A 19305-nucleotide genomic window follows, 5' to 3' on the forward strand; every position below is an offset into this window, starting at 1 on the left:
ATGGCCACAGGACTTTGGGACTGTTCCCTACCACTGACAACTTGGGGTTGTGAATATGCTCGTATTTCCACAGGGACTGGCCCTATGTGGGTTCCAGCATGATATCTTCGGTCTCATCTGAAGGCAGAAAATAGCATCCAGCCTTCATAGTAATTGTAATTGTGTGTTTCTTACTTAGTGATATTGCTTTGTAACTTGCTGTGTTATAGATAATATTAGTAATAGTTTGACATAGTGTGTGATTTTCTGTTTTACCAATGCAGTCTCAAGATTTAGAGTTTAAGGCATTAGCTAGGATGTTGTGTGCTTCTTCTATTTTAGTAATAGATCAGATGTATATTAAACAGGATTTGATCTAATCAATACTAGAATCTACAGGAATAGCTCTTTTAATGTTTTAGTACTGTTTGGTTATGATGTTATTAGCCTATTAGTTAGCTTTTCTTAATTTGCAAAGACAAAACCTGGAAAGGAATCCCAGACAAAGAGATGACCCTGTAACATAGAATAGATATCTCTCTTACATCCAACTAATTGGGATTTTTGAAATATAACCATGCATCGTTTTAGACAAAAGTGCATGCTAATAGAACTAAATTTGATAGTTTATTCTGTTTTCCAAGCAGGTGTTCCACTTGGGCTCTATATCACGCACTGGCCATGCGGATATGGTGTACAACTGGAAGAAATCCTTCAGACCCTGAATGCAGGAGAGAATCTGTGATGGGAGAGAGAGGAAATGTGCACCTTGAAGCAGGGGATGCCCTGCTGGCACTACCTGTCGCATCCACCACCAACATGGCTTGCTGTTTCTCAAGGGTCAATAAGTAATAATGCCCCTAGTGATACTCTAGTACGTTTGTCCTTTAAAATTGGTTCTATTTGACATGCTACTTCATAAAATTGCACGATCATTAATCAATTATTAGCCCGGATAACTCAGTCGGTAGAGCATGGTTATGAGCATCTTAAAAGCATTTATTGCACAAATTTTAGTGGTCATTAAAATCAATATATCAGAGTATATGAAAATTGAAGACTTTTCCTGATCAGTTACAGATTAACACAATGGGACCCTCATGGATTTATTTTCAGGTTACAGAAACTTAGGTTGCAGTACAAACATGTTTGTTCTTTTTAGTGGGTTTAACAGTAATGTTGTTATGTTGTATTTGACTTGTCTCTTTTTTCACTTTTAGAGTATTGTCAATCGAGGCCTTGATTGAGTTATAATAGTTATGTTATTAATTTAAGTAGTGTTGCTATTCTATAGGCAGTATTGTAAGAAAAATTCTACGGAGCGTCCGTCATGGATCCAGATGAGAAGTTCACAGAACAGCAGCTACAAAGCAGGATAAAACTACATGAGAACTGATTGAACAAATGAACTGAACTGCTTGTTAAATATGATTAATCGGTCGTTAAATCAAACCCTTTTTCAGCCTAAAAGAAAACAGGGGAAATGTAGAGTGTGTTTTTTACAGCTAGTTAGCTGAGAAGTGTCGTAAACACGGTGCAGCTAAGCAAGCAGCCATAACACCTGCAAGGACAGCAAGAACAACAGGATGCCCTGGGATGGTGAGAAACTAGCCATGGTTCTGGGAACTCAGCAAGGGAGTAGCTTTCAGTTGATAACAACAAGCTGTTAAGATACTCGGGGATGGTATGTAATTGGGAACCAATGATGAGCTCCACATTTGTAATATGTATGAGCTAATTATCCGTATTATAAAGGTACACGCAGCCAAGGAATAAACGAGAATAGCTGATCATATGTCAATGACAGGTGTGGTCGTCTGCTTTTCTCCCGCCGTTCTGCAACAAACACCTATATACAAATTTAAGAACACAACGGAGTAACTGTTACTGTTTATTAACAACCAGTTTTAATACTACGATAAAAGTATGTCCTGAGAAAGGGGAACAAACACGCTTCTTCAAGGTTTTTTAGCTGTTCTGGATCTCAGCCGTCGCTTGATGATCAGATGATCACTTTCCTTCTTTTGTTCCTCAGATTCCTGAAGAAAACATTTCAAAAGTTACTCATCTTTTCACACAAGACTGACAAGCTCTTCTTGACACACGCAAACATATTTCTTCCCCTAAATGGATTTCAGAATGGCATTTGCTTATTATATTTTATTCAGAAAACTATGGGATACCGAGATCATTTTAATGCAGCTTAATCACAAGGAACAAATATGGAGAATGTACAAAATCCTGTTTATCTTAAAAAAGCACACACATCTGAGGAAAGCCTGAAGGCAGCTTTCATTTTGAAATACTTGTTTTCAAAAGAGTATTATAATACTTGTTTTGTGAAACATGAAGCGTTCAGAAAACATTTTTAGCCTCAATCCCTGTAGCTATGACTTGCCCAGAATTTCAGTTCTCGGTTCAGTTCCATGTTCTCAGAACTACAGTGAGAGAAGAAATTGTCTCATCTTCTTCATCCTCTAACAAAAAAAAATAACATTTTGGTTTCTGCCCCTATCATTCGTCAAATCATCAAAGAATTCAGAAGGATATTACAGTATGGGCAAATGATCACTATGCTGAACAGAAAAAGGACTCTAATATAATTAAAAGATGCAGTTCCAACAGAGCAAGAATGTTCTTAGCACAATAGCTGCCGACAGAGTCATGAAACTGGCACATCAGATCCTTTGCAAGTTGGCTTAGACAGGAGATCATAGTTTAAGCATACCTAAAAAGCTGTCTACGTTGTGCTCTAGAAAAGCGTGTAGTAGAATAATCCCACTCCAACACATTGAAATTATCTATGATTCCAAATTAGAAGACATCTCCGTGATTGCTACATCACCTACTTAGTAAACTGTAAGCCAGCCAAACACAGAGATCTTTGAGGACAAACTAAAACAGAACAGCAGGAAGACCAACAAGAATGACTTGGTAGAATAAAGAAATACCTCAGTACTTTCAACCTCCTCCTGCAAATAGATGAAACCTCCAGTCTGTTTGGACTCCTTAGTAGTTTATTTTAAGCCAAGACTACAGTATAATCGCTTACCGAATAAGCAGGTATATCTAGAGGGCCAGAAACGACAGTGGAATACAGCTTCCTTTTGGATCGTTTTGGCTTGGTCTCTCCTTCTTCGAGACTTTCAGGTTCATTTGATTTAGGAGAACTTACTGCTGACATCAGCTTCTTGGCTAGAATAAATTTGTTTTGATACATAAACCAATCAACTTACTGGTTTTGTGAGTCTTTAAATCAATGAATGCAAAAAAAGCTTCGTAACAAACTTGGTTTATAAATGACATGTAACATTTAAGTGAAAATACTCAGAAATTGTATTTGTTCGTCGAGGTTCTTTATTGCTTCTATAGCTGAAACAGTTTATAGTTTCAGGTACGGCAGCTTAAAGCACGCATTAAAATGGAGTATGAAAGACAATCATGGCTCAGAAGTCGCTGGAAGTCAGAAACTTCAGCAGGAGTTAAACAACAGGCCTAACTTTCGTGCTGACAGAAGCACAAGACAGAACCAACTTTCTCTGTATACTTGTAGGTTTTCACAAATGTAATAATGAATCTCTGAAGAGACGAATAAATGCATTTACTTCATAAATCAAAGGACAACTTAACATGGCAGACAAGTCTAAGAACACATACATTAATAGCCTACAGCAGAAACAAGCCATTCTACAATGTCTAGAAAACATGGAATAAAACTTATTCTACACCAACCTTTAGAGTGTATAATAGAAGGAGAGCTTTGAATAAAATCTCCAACTTTTTGCAGTGTTTCATCCTTCTTTTTAGTCAGTCTTGAAGCATGTACTCGCTTTCTCAGGAAGTAGTCTTTTCCGGATTTCTGTTCAACAGAGATGTGAACATGTGAAACAAGAGCATTGTTTAAACTTCATTTTAGATCAACGTTATTTTAAGTTGACATTTTGAGCTTTACTACTGACACCTCTGTTCATTATGCTGATGATACCACAATGGCAAGTAATGTAGACAATTTTATACCCTTTAGGGAGTTGTCAAAATCTCAGCTATTTCAAGGCATACGTTTCTTAAAGTTTCTTAATAAGGCAGTAGTTTCTTTTATAGTAGCTCCCAAGCTGTGGAGTTGTTTCTTACATAAGCTGTTCTAATTACATAAAATAAACAAACATACAAAACAGAAGACAACAGATGGGAAAAATCTACTACTCATACTCTGACCATGCCAAGGATACTGCTATCACATGTGAGCATCTGTTTTTAATAACTGCCATGCATATTAATGATATGAACCTTAGTTTAATACAAGGGCTTCACTTACAAAAGCACACGATAATACACTAAAGCTTCTCTTCCCAACTATTCAGTGTGCAATATCCTTCCCTCCAAATCATTACACAGTACAGCCATTACACGCTCTGGGGACAGACTGACTTGCCCTTTGGTTAGCTTATGGAATTTAATAGGAAGAGCTCATAAGCATGTAAGATTCCCATTCAGGTATACACATAAGGATAAGACACTGCTTCTTTCGTGTGACCACACAATTACAGGAAGTCCCAAGCTAGCTTCAAAACTTGAACAAAAAACAACCATTTTCTCGTCACTTGCAGAGGGTGAATTAAAAGCCATGACAGATTTTGTATTTTTCGTGTTCTCACTTTTCACAGAATCCTGGGAAAATAAGACAAGTTTCAGCCATGATTCTTTTGGAAAGAACAATTGATGTCACAAAAGTGAACACTTTAAACACTTTTGCTAATAGTAGGGAAGTATTTGCTAGTAGTAACTATTCCACTGTAAATCAAATAATAAATAAGCATTCAATTATAAAAACAGGACATGAAGATATCAGTATTAGACATCTCATGATGTCTAAAAAGCTGATTTATGTCTACAGGTTTCAAAGAAAATACACAATGGAGTTAAGAGAAATTCCCTTCTCTTAAACCATTATCACTGAGCTTGGCTATTAGTTTTGTTCATTAAAGCAGTTCATTAATTAAATTCTTCAGCTACTTTACTGAGGTAGAAATAGCATTTTTAATGCTTGTTTTTAATGCTTTTTTTAATTGTAGAAAGACAAAAAGTAGTCAGAGCCACTTTATCAGGCTCTGCTAAGAATCTGAATGGAGTATCACCACCCACTGTATTTCCAAGAATTAAGTTGGTTAATAAATACTTTGTTTTTAAAATATATGTAACTGCTATTTTATGAAAGTTAGCAATTAAAAACTTATATAGGAATGATTAACATCATCTGCTAACAAAACAATATCCAGAAATCCTGCAGAGGAAGAAAATAAGTTCAATTTGCTGTGCCCGTTTCAGTGGCTCTATGAATTTTTTCCAAGTAACTTATCTAATCATGAGCCACTTCATAAGCATTAACATGAGGAGAGTTTTCAACAGCACCTGACAAAAATGCATCACACAATTGTTTCAACAGCTTTTATTCCTATCAAAGGCTATAAAAACAGGTGATCTGATCACCTTGAAAGGGATAAATAAATTAAAACTTGGGAATTGTTTAGAGAACATGAGATCTTTTCCTACTCATTCCTTATCAAAAGCAATACAATCACAACATTTTCAGATCTGAAGTTTCATACTAACCTCAGATTCATTTAATGAAGTGAGGCTCCTAGTACATCGATGTGACAAATAATTGTCTTCAGCTTTGCATCTTAATGGAATACTTTCTCCAGTTTTAGTTTTGCTTTGTTGTTTCCTAGGCTGTAAATATTTAAAAGGAGTAAAGATTAGGCTATGCATTAGACCTCCAAAATATCTCGAGGTTTCTAAAGTTACAGTGTAAAACCTCAAGCTCAGACGCCACATGAACACGTAAGCTGAAACACAGCACAAGTGTGGGAAGGTAGTAACATCTATTCATTGTGTGATCTTCAGATACACCCTACTGGGTCTCACTAACAGTCTCAGGCAGTATTCTGCCTCCAAAAGAGAGAAAGCGAGACATTATTTAGGGACAAAATCTGTAACGCTGGTCGTTTTGTCATCCATTCCCCCCATACTCTGCACGCTCACAGCTGCTATGTTAGAACACCAAAGGCTAAACCTCTGCCTAATCTTCAGCATCCACATACGAATACATGGAAAACTGCATGGAAAAGTTCCATAATGTACACAGAGAGATGGTGTTCTAGTAAATAAAATAGTTTTGAGAAGATGAGAGCTCATGTTTGAGTGGAAGACAAAAAGAACCAACAAGTACTCATCACTGAATATGTAGTTAAAGGACTATATGCTAAGAAAAATGATTCTAGCTCCAGTATCTCCTAGGAAAACAGAAGAACAAAAAGGGGTTAACAAGATGTTAAGTACTGACTTTCTATAAATATAATCATACCTTTTCATTTACAGAGTCATTCCTTCTACTTTGTCTTTCTTCAAGTAAAGGTATTTCTGGCAAACACTGAGGGCTACTGTGGTTAATGCGTTGTTTTAATTCCTTTATAAAGTCATCTTTGTCAGCCAGTTCTTTTCTTAACTCTTCTATCACAGTTGCATTATCCTAATAAACAGTAAAAACTGCTGAGTTATGGGATTGGCAAAAGGAATTAACACACACAAGCAGTATTGCAATTACTTAGTAGCATCAGTTTTAGAATTGCAGGCTAGAACACTTAACTATTCAAGAACAGTAACATTTCACGGATTTGTACGGTCACTGTTACAAGTGCAGTAGTCACAGAATTGCCTGGGAAGTTGTAATACAATATATTTTGATTCTTCTATTTTACTTATGTGCTTCAGCCTTCATCTCTCTTAAGATATAATAATCCAAGCTTTTATTTGTTCCCAAATCCTCGGTACTGTGAGAAAGTCAGCAGTTGTAGGGGAAGTTTTGCTATGAGAACATCTTTCTTCTCAGAGAAAGTGAATCCAAACATTCTCAAAACAGCACAACTCATTTAGTCTTCTGTTTAGCTTCTGAAATTCTATGCTACGGCTTAGATTGGCTATCCTGATTAAAAGCTGGATGTTGAAATAAGAAATGCAACTTCCAGAGATCATCCCCCCTCTGCTTTTTGATGCTTCCCTTAATCTCTCTCCGCGTCCCCTTCTGTCTTTTCATGCCATTGTAGATACTACCTCAGAGAAAGCAAAGAAAGTAAGAAACCTGAGACAGAACTACTGTCTGAGTATTGAGCCTAGCTTGGGATCCGGAAATGCTGGGAATTATCAGAAAAAGCTACAGATGTCCAGTATGATTGTAGGATCATAAGCATCAAACTGACATCTGCTTATCTGAACTACTGAAAAAATTGAAATTTTAGTAATTAACAGAAATTCTGTTTCTGAAGAACAAAAATAAAAGCTGGTGCTTTTTTTGGTTAGTTGCACATGATGTCAATACGACAGTGTTCAAGAACAGAACCACACCCAGAATACAAAGAGCAGGTACAGGAGTTTTACAGAATTTATGGGTAGCTAATCAGGTAGGAGGAAAGGAGAGCTGACCTTGCTTGAATCCTTTAAGGCAGATTGTCTCAGTTCTGCTATTTCTGTCTCTTTTTGTATGGCAATAGAAGCCAAAGTTTTGAGCTGTTCTTCCAAAGCTTCTACTAACTGATCTCTCTCCTCACGCCACTTTTGAATATTATGGTCCTTTTCCTCCAGCTCATATATTTCATTTTGAAAGAAAAGCATACACAGTAGAAACAAGCAGAATCTTTAAGACAGATTAGAATTAATAAGTTTTTCAATATAGCATAAATTAGGACTCAAGCTGATAAAAAGAGTTTATGGTAAGACATTTCAATTAACATATCGTGATGTCACTCAACAAGATCAGGTTACATGCATGTATTACATATGTATTTACTATGCAGATTATTGTATTTAAAGCAATCTGCCAGTGCTCTGTAGTGACTAATTATTTGAATATCTTTCATGGTCTACCGCTAATTTCAGTTGGCCACTTTCATTTTGCTCCAATTTTTTTTTTTTTGACCTTTTTCCTGTTGCTTGGAAAACCTGCATCATTCATTTAATAAAAAATAAGAGCATGAAAAATACCTGTTTAAGTTGTTGGATAGTATAGTCTTTATAATCCAGCTCATCCTTAAACTGGTTATTAATCCTTTCAAGTTCATCCATCCTGTTCCTGAGGGATTCCTCCACAGAACGCATCGTGGACACCTGTAATGTAAGCACAGCTCACGGTTCATTAAAAGACTTCTGTAATCCAACCTGGCCAAATACTTCTTTGTTAAATAAAGAGGAATTCACAAACAAGTGCTGAGTAGGAAAACGACAGCAAGTGCAAGGTTACCAAGGAAGACATGAATTCATTTTTAAGCTTCAATTTTCCACCCCAAGCACACCCAATAAACTTGCAGACTAAGATCCTGCAAAATGGGTTTTAAAATATCTACTTGTTTAATAATTAAATTTTAACTATTAACATCACTGAAGCTGAAATTGAAGAAAAAAATATACATGCTTATATTAAAGAGCCTCTGGAAATTAGTCTATTTCTCTTCAAGTAAATAGCATTCTTCTTCCCAGTTATCAGCGTTTTTTCACAAGACTTAGGTTTTAGGCTTTGGAGTTACCACGGATACCAATGGCAAGTCACCAGTAACGTAGAGATAATAACAAGTCCCCTCCAGAGGCAGATTAGCTATTCTCTTCACAAACCTTATTCCAGACTACCAACCAACTTTACTTTCCTCTGTTCATTATCTATGCGAAACCATGTTTTAACTTCTGGTCCCCTCTAGAGCTTCAATGGCAACTTTACCTAAGATTTGCTGCTAGCCACACTAGTGTGAAATTTCCAGCTTCATAGTTAAAGTTTGAGAAGTTTTAACAGCAGAAAGCCAAGCATAATCTTACAGAAAAAAATATCTCAGTTGACTACAAACCTCGCTTTGTACTTGCTGAATTTGTTTCTCGGCATCAGAATGTTTGTCTTTTAGATCTGCATACTCTTCTTCTTTCCTCTGCAAATCTTTTTTCAAATTCAGTACAAGGGCAGAACTCTCAGAAAGAATATTTTCTAGCCTTATGTTAAAAATAAAGAGACAAAGAACATTACTGTTACACATCTCATGGAAACAGCAATTACAGCTTAATCCATGCCCTGCCTGTTGGTTTCTATTTGTAAATAGACTCTTAAATCTATCTAGACCAGTGACAAGATTTAAACAATTACTTTTGAATTTCAGCTTGCTTCTCATAATCAGATGCTGAAGCAATAAATTATTCAGATGCTATTCTGAGGGATGGACAACAAAACCACCAGCAATCCCCATATTATTCTTTATTTCCTTGCACACTCCTGTTTTCCCTTGGAACTCAAGTAGCATACCAAAGCATCCTAAAGTAGTAGTTTGGCCATTGATAAGCATGCAAATGCATTAAGTCAAAGGGATGTTCCCATTAACTATTTTTAACTCTAGTTCATTCTCAAAGGGCTCTAAGTTAACTCAGTGGTTACTTACGATTCTATACGTTGCACTTTCTCCATTTCACTCTTTTCCTTTTCCCGAAGAGAATGTTTCATCTGCTCCAAGCTTTCATTTAAAGCCAAACTTTTGAGCTGTTCTTCCAAAGCTTCTACTAACTGATCTCTCTCCTCACGCCACTTTTGAAGATTATGGTCCTTTTCCTCCAGCTGGGCAACAAGTCTTTCCTAAAAGAAGAACAGATGAACAGTGAACATCACCTACTACACACTGAACTGTTCTAACACTTCGGTAGTTAGCACCGTTTTACAGTCTTAGTAAATGTATGATCTCTTCAAGATCCACAGGAGCTCTAGAACTAGTTGCACTACAATCTTACAGAAGCAAAACCATGCTTCTATTAGACAACCTACATTACTCTCCTTGTGAAAAAATATTAGTATTATTTAAGAACTTCAATTTGCTCATTTAATGATTACTAATGAGCTTTAGGAAAATAAAGTCACAAAGTGATAATAATACTAAGCTCCTCACATCCTTCTATGCTGCTTGCAGGTCCAGAAAGTCGGGACTAACTACTTCCAGATGTAAAAAAAGCTTTGCAGAATGTACAGATTCACATGTTTAAGAAGTTACATGACAAGAGCCCAGCAAACAGCTCAAGTAAGTCTAGTGACTTTGTTATCAGTCACTATTTGGAAAGTGATAAAGGAGCAAAACTGTGGCCGTTTGACCAAGTATTTTTATTCAGTATCTGGAGAGAAGTTTGTGGGGTTTCTTTAGAAACTCAATTGCCTTTTCTTCCTTATAAAGGCTTAAAGGCCTTCTGCTTTGCAGAAAAGAGAACAAACAAAAGCTATTGTACAAAATACTTTCTTAGCCTCATTAAATAGTGATCTATTTTTCAACTGTAATTTTCTTATTGATGTCCCACATACGTGACATTTCATTATGCACTTATGAAAGATCTTTCTTTTTGTGGCCCCCCCATTCCTTCCTTTTCCAAATCAAGCAGTTCTCATATGGGCTTTGCCACATAAGAAAGCAAGGGGACTTGGACAAGCTGCTCTTATGCACCCTTACTGTTAATACTTGGTATGTAGTTGTCTCCAAACTACAGGCACCAGACAACTCTGCCAGGACCTCATCACTTACGATTTCTGCTTGTTGCTTTCCATAATGTTGTCGGTCCTCAGCAAATTGTTTCATTTCTTTGTTGCGAAGATTCTCTGCTTCTTTTATCTGATTTAGAAGCTCTTCTTTCTCCTCCAGCCACTTTTTTCTATCAGTTTGATACTTAGTCTCACTTTCCTATTTCAAAGAAACCAAAAATGAAATAGTGAGTCATTAAGGAATAAAAGTCTTAAAAGCCAGGTCATCATTAAATAGACTTGTTTCTGCAAGATAACAGAAACATTAGCAGTTTTTACTACAGAATATTCCCAAAGGCAGGTATTGGATAATCATTAGTTCTTTTCCATTAAAAAATAATCATTTCCAGTATTTCTTATTCAGACTGGAGAGCCTCCATAAAACATCTCTTTTTCTTTATAAATGTTCACACAAGCTTTACAGAACTTACACCAAAAGTCAGTATAAGAAAAACTCTTTTAACTTAAAAACTTCTAACACTTTACGCTGCCTTGCAGCAGTTGTAGAAAAACTTGCAGCTCCTTTAGGGTTGAAAGACAAAGAAAAGCAACACAGTTTACACTGTAGGAGTAGTCTCCTTTCCTATCAAACCTACTGGCAGACATTCTCATATATAGGACAGAGCACCTGAGAAACTGCTTGGAAAAAATAAAAGTCTTTTAACCAAGGAAAATTAGTAGACCCGCAGCCCAACAAAAAAGGCTTCCTGGTGATAAAGTTAGATGATGATTTCGATAGCTTATATTAGTTGCCCGAGCAACTAACAGAAAACAGTTTTGACAAATACATTGTAAGTTACAATTTGCTTTGAGTTAGTATTCCTTTCTTGCAAACAACAATTGTATAAGCATACTCTGCTTATAGCACATTGACGTGGTATAGAATGAAGCAATGAATGTTCAACTTTCCCCTCTTCTTGAAAAAGTGAATTGGCTCTGCGCATTAAAAAAAATATCATGAATAAGCTTACTCAAGGTGAAGGAGGAAAGAAGTTCAGAACCATTCCACTAACAGAGTGAATGTAACCTATTGTATACTCACTTAGAAAACTCCCACTGCCAGCCCATTACTTTTATTTAAAAAAACAAACAAACATCAACAACAAAAAATAAGATCAGATGGGATAAGACAACTAACTGTTCAGAGGCCAGCAAAAGAAGCACTGCTCATGGCAGCATAATGTAGGGAAGGCTACACTTCCTATACTATGGGGGCATCAGTGATGCCATTCTTAACGTACCACAAAAAAGCTGCACCTGGTCCCTATTGCATGTTGCACTGCAGCTTTTACAGGAAGTTTCTGTAATCAATATAACAGTTTACTTTATCAAGTTACAACTTTGAAGTTAAGTTACCTCCAGCTCTTTTTGCAGCTTTATTAATTCTGTATTGTTTTCATTCAAATTTGCCTCATCACTTTCGTTGTTCTTTTGCTGCCAGTCACTATTGCTCTGGTATTCCAGTTCACTGTATTTGTGTTTCCATGCAATCAGTTCTACTCAATACACAAAATGAGGTTAGATAGCATATCATTTCAAATATATATTTGAAATACCACACCAATGACTTTTTACTAAAGCTGCTTCAGTTTTATCTGCTACAGACATAAAGAAATAACAGAAGCCTTTAACTACAAGAGATTTGTTGTTTACTATGGAACGTTAATGCCTAAGTAACAGTCACATGAAAATGGAAGTGGTTATCACAGTACGTCTAAACCCCTTTTGCATCCCTGCTCCCTTTCCCTGGAAAGATTACCTGAAGCTAATTTTTGGTTCTCTTCTAACTGAGCTTGAAGCATTTCATCTTGTTCAAGCTGCATTTCCTCTTGTTCTTCTAATGTCATCCGCATAACTTCAATTGTTCTATCCCTTGCACACAGATCTGAAGGTTTGAAAATTTACAGATGAACTCCCTACTAGCTCCCATTATTCTCAAATCAAGATTCTCCCATGACCAAAAGCTCTTTTAAAAGAAATAGAGCATCTCCATTGAAATATTTACATACAAATATATGCAGACATGTTTTAAAATCGAAACACAGAAGACTCAAAGTCATTAGCAATGTGACAACATTTACACGGATATTCCACACACACACACACACACACACAAATAATGGCTGACCGTCACATAGATGGTCATAGTCTTTGGAGATATCTTCCATCCTCTCAGTTTCCACCAGCTCCTATATTTCATGTTGAAAGAAAAGCATACACAGTAAAAACAAGCAGAATCTTTAAGACAGCCTAGAATTAATAAGCTTTTCATATAGCATAAATAAGGACTCAAGCTGATATAAAGAGTTTATGGTAAGACATTTCAATTAACATATCGTGATGTCACTCAACAAGATCAGGTTACATGCATGTATTACATATGTATTTACTATGCAGATTATTGTATTTAAAGCAATCTGCCAATGCTCTGTAGTGACTAATTATTTGAATATCTTTCATGGTCTACCGCTAATTTCAGTTGGCCACTTTCATTTTGCTCCAATTTTTTTTTTTTTTGACCTTTTTCCTGTTGCTTGGAAAACCTGCATCATTCATTTAATAAAAAATAAGAGCATGAAAAATACCTGTTTAAGTTGTTGGATAGTATAGTCTTTATAATCCAGCTCATCCTTAAACTGGTTATTAATCCTTTCAAGTTCATCCATCCTGTTCCTGAGGGATTCCTCCACAGAACGCATCGTGGACACCTGTAATGTAAGCACAGCTCACGGTTCATTAAAAGACTTCTGTAATCCAACCTGGCCAAATACTTCTTTGTTAAATAAAGAGGAATTCACAAACAAGTGCTGAGTAGGAAAACGACAGCAAGTGCAAGGTTACCAAGGAAGACATGAATTCATTTTTAAGCTTCAATTTTCCACCCCAAGCACACCCAATAAAGTTTCAGACTAAGATCCTGCAAAATGGGTTTTAAGATATCTTCTTGTTTAATAATTAAATTTTAACTATTAACATCACTGAAGCTGAAATTGAAGAAAAAAAATATACATGCTTATATTAAAGAGCCTCTGGAAATTAGTCTATTTCTCTTCAAGTAAATAGCATTCTTCTTCCCAGTTATCAGCGTTTTTTCACAAGACTTAGGTTTTAGGCTTTGGAGTTACCACGGATACCAATGGCAAGTCACCAGTAACGTAGAGATAATAACAAGTCCCCTCCAGAGGCAGATTAGCTATTCTCTTCACAAACCTTATTCCAGACTACCAACCAACTTTACTTTCCTCTGTTCATTATCTATGCGAAACCATGTTTTAACTTCTGGTCCCCTCTAGAGCTTCAATGGCAACTTTACCTAAGACACAAGACTTAGGTTTTAGGCTTTGGAGTTACAAACCTCGCTTTGTACTTGCTGAATTTGTTTCTTGGCATCAGAATGTTTGTCTTTTAGATCTGCATACTCTTCTTCTTTCCTCTGCAAATCTTTTTTCAAATTCAGTACAAGGGCAGAACTCTCAGAAAGAATATTTTCTAGCCTTATGTTAAAAATAAAGAGACAAAGAACATTACTGTTACACATCTCATGGAAACAGCAATTACAGCTTAATCCATGCCCTGCCTGTTGGTTTCTATTTGTAAATAGACTCTTAAATCTATCTAGACCAGTGACAAGATTTAAACAATTACTTTTGAATTTCAGCTTGCTTCTCATAATCAGATGCTGAAGCAATAAATTATTCAGATGCTATTCTGAGGGATGGACAACAAAACCACCAGAAATCCCCATATTATTCTTTATTTCCTTGCACACTCCTGTTTTCCCTTGGAACTCAAGTAGCATACCAAAGCATCCTAAAGTAGTAGTTTGGCCATTGATAAGCATGCAGATGCATTAAGTCGAAGGGATGTTCCCATTAACTATTTTTAACTCTAGTTCATTCTCAAAGGGCTCTAAGTTAACTCAGTGGTTACTTACGATTCTATACGTTGCACTTTCTCCATTTCACTCTTTTCCTTTTCCCGAAGAGAGTGTTTCATCTGCTCCAAGCTGTTTTTAAGCTGCAGAACTTCTTGAATCAGATTTGCTTCTTTGCTACTTAACTCTTCAAACTTTTTGTCTGCATTTGCAGACTTCTCCTGCAGAGTTGCTGTAACTGTCTCTAGATTAACAATAATAGATTCTTTTTCTTTAAGTAATTCATTGAGTTTTGACACATTGTCTTCAATTGTCTTGGAAGCGTCCAGGCGATATTCAAGCTCTCTTATTTTTACCTCACAGTTGGCAACTTCCTCCTGAAACTGTGCAATCATTCTCTGATCTTCTGCAGTCTTTTCTTCAAACTCCTGAGTTTTCTTCTCTATTTGCTCATGTAACTGATTCACAAGATCATCTTCCTGACTAGTGTGAGTTGTAATCTCACATAGCTTCATTACAAGTTGACGATTATGATTTTCAGCATTATTCAGTCCTGCCTTTAGGTTTTCATTGTCTTGAAGCAGTGCTTTGATGTGCTGACTTTTTTGTGAGGAAACATCAACAATACTTCTGCATACTTCCCAAATCCTTTCAAGACTATAGTTAAAGGAGAGGTCCTGCACAAGATCTGAGATGGAAGAAGTCTGTGACTGAATGCATGCAGAACTAATTTGAGATGTCCCTGTCTCATCTTTTTCAGAGTCTGAGGAATCCTTTACACTGACAAAGTCAGTACCGATGGCGTGAAACTCTAAGTGACATTTGTATAATTCATCTAATTTGGTCCGCATTTCTTTTACTTGTGACACTTTATCAATTATACATTCTTTGGCAACTTCTATGTTGTTAGTTGGGCATTTTTGTCTTCTAGTGTCATATTTATAGATTTCTGTTCATCCAGTTCAGAAGCAATTTCCCGATAGTCAGCTTGACCCTGCAGAATTTGTTCACGGAGGGCATCAGCTGTTTCTTCAGAAAAAGAAAGCTCAATACGCAGGCTTGTTACCTGCTTACTGAAATCTTCTTTTTTATTTTTTTCTCTTCTGCATTGTTCTTCAAGCACAGTTAAATGATGTTCCAAGATTTCAGTTCTTTCCCTCAGTGCTAGTACTTCCTTTCAGTACGCGGAGCACTTTTGTTTCATGTGTTCAATTTTCTTTTGCTCTACAGTGTTCTTTTTCTTTCTCTCATTTACAACTACTGTAAAACAAACAAACAAACAAACCAAAAAAAAAAGGGAAAAGGAATGTAGCTCAGATTGATTAAAATCATTATTACATAGCAGTTCACAACACCAAGTAGCAACTTCTAAGTGAAACACTGTCGTAATATGCAAGCTATGCCCTCACATCACATAGTATTTGATACTAGTGAAGGAATTAAAGTCCTCTGAACACGTAATCAGGTGCCTCAGATTTCTATACAGAATTAACAGCAAAAGGTTTTCAGTCTGTAAGATCACTTTTACCATGGCACTACTCAAACCTTCCACTCCACACCAGTAGAAAATCTAATTAGATTTAAGAAACATGGGAACGAGATAGATAATTCACAGCTATATTCTTTCTATCTTCCCTGCTTCAGCAATCCCTATAAGGCAGCCAGGAATCACTCCATCTACATCTAAATGGTAGATAAACAGTTCTCTAAGAAATTTCATTCCAACTCACAGTCCTCTTACTTTCAAAAGAAAGATAAAACCCTGGACAAGTTGATCACTTAAGTGTTGATATCTGTCTCTCTTATTCAGTTGATCTCTAAACAAAATATGAGGATTCCTACTTCTGTCCACACTTACTCTTTTGCATATGAAGTTCACTCGTAAAGTTGTACAAATTTGCAGATTCAAGTTTCCATAAATATTCCATTAGCTTGGGGCTGTTTTTTTCTTTAACTGGTGAGCAATTAGCTAAAATCACATGCATTTTCTTTCTATCAAAAGCGACTTCTGCTGTATTTCATCATTGCTTTAGAATCCAGTTATGTCCATTCCATAATATGCATACTTTAAGTATTAAAAAAAATAAATATAAGTCAAGACTTACTAGGGATTGGGTCACCACAACAATATATTCAATGGTGATTCTTGTACAGTCCTTTTATTACTACAATGCAGAATTTTATAGTGCCCACGTGCAGCCTGCATTACATACAGATTCACATGTACTGCATGGAAACAGCCTCTTAACTCATCTAAGGAGTTTTATATACAGCCCTCAACTGATTTAAAAGTCATAATGAAGAAACAGCAGTGGCATATTCCACCCCAAACCAGGTTTTGGGTTTGATTGCTGCTCCCAGCAACACTAGTGAGGGGAATATGATTTATAAGTAATCTAAACACTTTATGCTGAAAACAACAAGCAAGCACTAAAGCAAGATAAATAAGACTAGGGAGAAGATTTGTAATGTTCAGTCTAGAAGCTCCTTACACAGGAAGTAGGGAAAAAGCATTATTACAGAGCATAGGAAACAAGACCTAAAAGCTCAGAGAATGGTGTAAAGACCCTGAACTTTAAGCTGAGATAACCTAGCATCTCCTAAAACACTTTTGCTCGTGCTACTTATATAACTAATTCTACAAAAGAACCAGCACAACATACCTGTGCTCATTGTTCTACTGTGTATATTTAACACAGCTAAAGAATATATATTAAGAGTTTTTTGAAATTGGACGCTATTAATACTCACAAATAGAAGAAAATTTTAACATGATTGAATACTCAGTACTTCTTAACCGAAAACTTCATGCTGACATTGTGACTATCAGCTACCCATTTTAATTCCTATGTGGAGCATTGCTGTCATTAATTTTTAAATGAGAGCTTTGGTCATATGATTAGAACAAACCCACTACTATTTGGAGTATGGAGGAGTCCACATCCCTCCCTCAGTCTCTGGTAAGATGCTTATATGTGATGCCATTCAGTGGTCACATTAGGATTCAATATTTATGCCAAATAAAGGCAGCAGGGACAAATCATCCAAGAACAGCATCTCATCCAAAGAAGGCCTTGACTTTCTCCCTTGCACATATTTTGCAAGAGGAATACAAGAAAGGAAGGGACTACAGCTAAGTTTTAGATTTTCCCTTCTACATTGTATATGCCTTCTGTAATTCTAGGAACACTGATGCTCAGCTGTGCCCAGAAGTGAAGTTAAATGCATCAGAGCTTATCCAAACCATTTTGCTCAAATATTGCCCATGAGCGAGCAATTAGCAGGTCGTCAACAATTTTGATAGTTGCTTCAGGAAAAACAAAACAAACAAACAAACAAAAGCACTTGAGCAGCTAATGCTACTCAGAAGATCAGCAACAGCAGTTGAAACAATCCTAAAGAAACTGCTTTAAAACTATTACCAAATCTGCAAGTTCATCAACAGATGAGGAAAAAGCAGCAAAAAAGTAAAAAAATAGTGCAAAAAACTTTTATTCTTAAGCATTCAAAAATGAACAGCATAGGACCTTCTGAAAAAGGGATATTTACATAACAGTTACTTCTATTTACAGTTTAACACATTGGCTTTTCTCCTTATACCATAAGGTAACGTGCTTCACAGCCTTTTGTTTCCTATCCGGAATAGGAAGCAATTTATTGTTTTGGAAGACACCCTGTTCAACGATGGAAGAAACTGTACCTTTCTTTGGAGGTGGCTCTTCCACAGTAGGCTTCTCTTCATCAGTACTGCGCTTTCTTCCCACTTCCAACTCAGTTTTCTCTTGTTTCAGTGCTTTAACTGAAAGCACTGAAAATTGGCTGCTTTCAGTTCCTTTATTAGTGTTCTCTTCTGCCGGTTCTGCTTTAATGGTAGTTAAATGGTAGGTAGTCTTTTCCTGTATTGATATAAGATCAGTTACATTGAAGCTTAACAAAAGGAGCACTTAAGTCTCAGTAATCTTCTGTAGGCAAATATTTACACAAAACCATACAGCTAAAATATTTACCCGGTGACTCTATAGACATCAGTTACAAATTTCAATAGCAGACAGAACAAGTACACCTTCAGATAATGACAAGTGCAATACTCGGTAGAGTATACAAGGGAAAGCAAGAGCCTAGCAGGTTACAAAGTAAAAGACTTGCACACAATCAAGAGTTTACCAGTTTATCAAAGAATTTCCTGTTTCCAAGAAGTCAACAAAATTACAAACACGGTCAAAGAGCAAATGGTCAGCTCTCATACAAGTTCATCACATCACACTTCTGCTAAGCTGCTAAAATCACTTTCATCGTGACAGATAGAATCCAACCTTAAAGCTTAGTCAGCTCTGTCACGCATATTTTAGATTGTGTCCTTGACCACAAGTGAAGCTTCCTTACTTACAAGATGACAATTGTTAAGCCATGCTGGCACTGCCAAGGACTGATTATTCATCTTTAGTAACTTATGAAAAGAAAAGCCCCAGAAGTGTTCAGGCCACACAATCTCACAGATAGAGTTGGAGCCTTGTTCTTGGAAGAAGTAATAGGTGAGGACATGACTACTCATCACAGTCAGCTTTAACACCATGGAAATACTAAGTTGCAGTGATGCAGACAGTCAAAGACTAAGAAGGGTCAAGTTGCTAAGCTTACAAGGTTAGAGATCTGAGTGACAGAATTAACTATAAATGTTACTTCAGGCTACCAAACATCAAAAAATGAACAAAAACCACCAGAAGTGGTATGCACACATACTTAATCAAGCTAGTCTTCACATATTCAGTAGCTCGCAGTACATTAGTCAGGATAAAGTTTTATGGACTGCATAGAACGTGGAGATATCCTGACCATTCATACTCGTACTTCCAACTCTACTCAACATACT

The 19305-nt window shown here is 36.4% G+C and overlaps 1 protein-coding gene across 5 annotated transcripts; it reads right to left on the bottom strand.

The window, feature by feature from the left end:
* Nucleotides 1-1857: 1857 nt before the first annotated feature.
* Nucleotides 1858-18286, bottom strand: LOC146760389 (kinesin-like protein KIF20B). 5 transcript variants are annotated; one of them, XM_085551555.1, is made up of 12 exons: nt 12321-12521; nt 11918-12057; nt 10566-10721; nt 9447-9637; nt 8868-9006; nt 8017-8139; nt 7459-7617; nt 5590-5709; nt 4567-4647; nt 3712-3838; nt 3032-3174; nt 1858-2018 (listed from the first exon to the last, which is right to left on the bottom strand). In XM_085551555.1, the coding sequence occupies exons 1-12, from the start codon at nt 12412-12414 to the stop codon at nt 1938-1940; spliced, it is 1554 nt and encodes a 517-aa protein (XP_085407681.1). In that variant the 5' UTR covers nt 12415-12521; the 3' UTR covers nt 1858-1937. The 5 variants fall into 5 exon arrangements, 4 of the variants coding, with proteins under 4 accessions (XP_085407681.1, XP_085407682.1, XP_085407684.1 ...); XM_085551556.1 differs by lacking the exon at nt 4567-4647; XM_085551558.1 differs by lacking the exons at nt 10566-10721; nt 11918-12057; nt 12321-12521 and having other exon boundaries at nt 7459-7669; nt 9447-9524.
* Nucleotides 18287-19305: the final 1019 nt, after the last annotated feature.

Source organism: Coturnix japonica, chromosome 6, assembly GCF_054131305.1.
Source record: "Coturnix japonica strain WE chromosome 6, WE-NBRP24, whole genome shotgun sequence".
NCBI lineage: Eukaryota > Metazoa > Chordata > Aves > Galliformes > Phasianidae > Coturnix > Coturnix japonica.